The sequence below is a fragment of the Rhinoraja longicauda genome, chromosome 39 (assembly GCF_053455715.1).
Source record: "Rhinoraja longicauda isolate Sanriku21f chromosome 39, sRhiLon1.1, whole genome shotgun sequence".
NCBI lineage: Eukaryota > Metazoa > Chordata > Chondrichthyes > Rajiformes > Arhynchobatidae > Rhinoraja > Rhinoraja longicauda.
The window spans coordinates 10,352,087-10,356,017 of NC_135991.1; the positions used below are offsets into that span (position 1 = coordinate 10,352,087).

The 3,931-nt window shown below is 39.6% G+C and overlaps 1 protein-coding gene across 1 annotated transcript in view; it reads left to right on the top strand.

The window, feature by feature from the left end:
- Window positions 1–338: 338 nt before the first annotated feature.
- Window positions 339–3,931, top strand: part of LOC144611203 (putative G-protein coupled receptor 139) — a 58,974-nt gene continuing 55,381 nt past the window's right edge. Inside the window, exon 1 of the mRNA XM_078430253.1 lies at window positions 339–458. Coding sequence (XP_078286379.1) covers window positions 339–458 — 120 coding nt within the window. The remainder of the gene's footprint in view (window positions 459–3,931) is intronic.

A 3,931-nucleotide genomic window follows, 5' to 3' on the forward strand; every position in this document is an offset into this window, starting at 1 on the left:
ATTACCCGAGGGGTCAGAGAAAGGAAATGCACTTACATTCTTAATGGACCACAAGTGACCATCGAGCAAGCCTACAGGATAGGCAAGATGCCCCAGATCCAGGATGGGTCCGTTGGGACACGGCCACGGATTCTCCTCATGAAATTCCTGATGTACCGAGAGAGAGACCGAGCGATGAAAGCAGCACGCCTGAAGAGTGCAGTCACTTTCGGAGACAGCCGCGTAATTTTCTTCCCGGATTTATCGGCTGAAGTTCGGGGACAGAGGAAACTTTTGACGGAGTGAAACAAGAACTGCGCCATTTGAATATGGAGTTTGGACTTTTGTTTCCGGCGAAAATGCGGATTCCACACAACGGCTGCTGGCGCTACTTCAGTTCCCCAGCTCTCGTTGAGGATTTCATCCCAAAAATGCAGAAGGAGCGCCACAGCCATTATGACGCACGGCCCGGGTCGTCAGTCAGCTGAAGAGCGGCGAGCAGCGGAGCTTTTGGTCTGTGTAGCAAATTAATATGTAATGGTAGGAATAACTACTAAAATGATTTAACGAGTCTGATATAACTTAAGTATCGACAGAGGATTACGGTTATTAATATATGTTTCGTGGGCTTTACACAAGTTGATTCAGAGAGTAACGTAAACCAACGGATAATTAGTCGAATGTGCTAAGGTCTTCGTTACATTCATTTTTCCTTCCATATTAATATACAATTCGTCGGAACAAGTCCGATTATGTTTATTTTTGGTTTCAGAGTGTCAGTTGTTAAAGTGCTCCTCTTAGAGGGTCAGATTACAGTCTAATCGAGGTCCTGCAGAATGGGTGGGAGGGAAGAATGTGCGCATTCAGCTGCACAGGGATTTTTCAATGTCTCATTTGGGGAGATGTTTTTTTTTGTTATTACTTGTTCTGTTTGTTATTTTGTTTTAAAGGCACACTCTTTATATTACCACAAGGCACGGTTAAAAGGACGGCTGCAAATAAAGTAGTTTACTGATTATATCATGAGTGGTGATACTAAAATAAATATGATTTCATGGAACGTTAGAGGTGTGAGGAAGATAGTGAAATTAAAGCTAGTAATGTCTAGGCTGAAGCAGCTACAAACAAAGTTAGCTTTCATTCAAGAAACTCATTTACTTTCTGGTGAATTCATCCCTTTAAGAAGGAGATAGCCAGGTTAAGTCATATCCGCTTCATATTCCTCTTACGCAAGAGGAGTTGCAATACTTGTGCACAAATCTGTCCCACTACGGATTCATAAAACCATACAGGACGCAGCAGGCAGATTTGTAATCACCCAAGACTCATTACTAAATCAATAAATAAATTTAGTAAGTGTATAGGGCCCTAATAGCGACGATACAAATATTCATAATAATCTGTTTCTTACATTGTCAACATTACATGGTTTCATCTGTATAGCAGGAGACTTTAACTATACTCTCAATCCAAAAGTAGATAAATCCTCAGGCGTGGATACTTCTCATGTGCAGTGTCGGAAAATAATACAACAGTTTATGGGGCCTTAATGTGTGGCGGTTAATCCCACGATGGATACATGATTAAAAAAATCCTAGAATTTGTTGGGAAAAATATTTATACTTTTTTCCAACTGAAAACAACTCAAGCTTCAGCATCACCTAGATGGGAGGCATTTAAAGCCTATATTGAAGGCAAATGATCAGTTATACAAGTAGCAGTTCAAATAAACAACATCTGAAATTGATAGAGTTAGAAAAAGATATTAAAGAACTTGAGATAGAAATTAACCTTTACGATATAGAAGAGACCAGACAGAAATTGGCAATTCTTAGAGCACAGTACATCGAGTTGTCCACAAATAAAGCAGCATCCAGCCTAATGAAACTGAAACGGACATTTTATGATCAAGGAGAGAAGACAGGGAAGCTATTGGCCTGGCGTATAAAATCTTTGCAAAATGAAAGATCAATTTTGGAAATTAAAACTAAGGAATCATATCATATATATACAGCCGGAAACAGACCTTTTCGGCCCTCCAAGACCGTGCCGCCCAGCGATACCCGCACATCAACACTACCCTACACCCACTAGGGACAATTTAAAAAAAACATTTTACCCAGCCAATTAACCAGCCAATTAAGGGACAACAATAATAAATCCACAAGAAATTAACAATATTTTTCAATCATACTATTCAAAACTCTATACATCAGATGGACCAGCCATCTCAAAGACCCTCCACAACTTCCTAGACGTTAGAGGTCCCTGTTCTAGAAGAAGGAGTTAAAGATGAGCTTAATTCTCCAGTTGTACTATCAGTAACGGGCGGCGCGGACACGATGGGCCGAAGGGCCTCTTTCTGTGCTGTAGGACTCTATGACTCTATGACTCTATGAGAACTGTCGGAGGCCATTGCCAGTATGAAAGGGGGAAAGGCATCAGGGCCAGACGGTATACCTATTGATATTTATAAAAAGTTCAAGGACAAGCTACTCATCCCATTATTAGACATGTTTGCAGAATCGGTTGGAAATGGTGAGCAGCCACCTTCACTACAGAATGCACTTATAACTTTAATATTAAAGCCAGGAAAGCCCTCCACAAAGTGTGAATCCTTTCGCCCTATCGCTTTGATTAACTCCGATGTGCAAATAAAAGCAAAAGTTCTTGCACGGAGGCTGGAGAAACACCTGCCATCTATTGTTGCTCTAGATCAAAATGGTTTTATTAAAGGAAGAGAGGGCTTCCATAATATAAGTAGAGTGTTGAATATTATACACGCAAAGAAAGAGGCACGAGATGCGGCTGTGGTGGGACTTGCTGTTGAAAAAGTATTTTTCGAACATGAATACCCATTTAAAGTGTTTTTCGAACATGAATACCTATTTGAAGTGCTTAGTCGTTTTGGAATTGGCAGTTACTTCCTCAATTGGATCAAAATCTTATATTGTGAGTCAAGGGCTTCAGTAATGACCAATTAAATGGTATCAGAACAGTTTAAATGGTATCAGAACGGCAAGGGTGCCCCCTGTCACCTCTAATTTTGTTCTGACCATTGAGCCTTTAACTGTTGGAATTAGAATTCTAATCTATTAGAAGGATAGCTGGTATTAGAATGAATGATATTGAGAATAAAATAGGAATGTACGCAGATGATATTGTACTTTTTTTACCGGATCTGAGACAATCGATACCCAATTTAACAGATTTAATTGAAACACACGGAAGATTTTCAGGTTATAAATTTAATACTTCTAAATCTACGATCCTATTTCTTAAAAGATCTGAAAGACTAACTCCTCCGCAACATTCTCCTTTCAGAAATGTTTTGGAAAGTTTTACATATCGGAGTAAAAGTCACTCCAAACATAGAATCCATTCTGCCCGCTAACTATAATCCGGTGGTTGACTCAGTGCTAGAATCTATTAACAGATGGAAATCCTTACCATTATCCATGATTGGACGTAATAATGTTCTCAAAATGAACATCCTGCCTATGTACCTTTACCCCTTTCAGACCATCCCCCTGGCTCCCCCTTTTATTTTTTTTACTAGAATGAAAAAGCTTTTTCGTAACTATATTTAGAATAGTAGACGTTCAAGGCTTCGCTTAACCCTGTTGTACTTACCGTATGAGAGAGGTGGGTTAAAACTCCATAACCTTCAGAGATACTATTGTGCGGCCCAGCTGAGGGCAGCCTCTTTTTGGTTTGAGCCTGAGTCACCCCTACATTGGATAAGGATTGAGGAGGCCACAATTTCTAAAATTCCTTAAAATATTTATTTATATTCAGCAAATATATCCACACTGAAAAAAATACACTTTAAATCTCTTGGGAAAAAAACACTTATAGTGTGGCATGAAATGTTTAATTATCTGGGGGAAATCCCCCTCCATCCCAATGTTCACCAATCAGGGGAAATAGAATCTTTACGCCAGGCACTAAT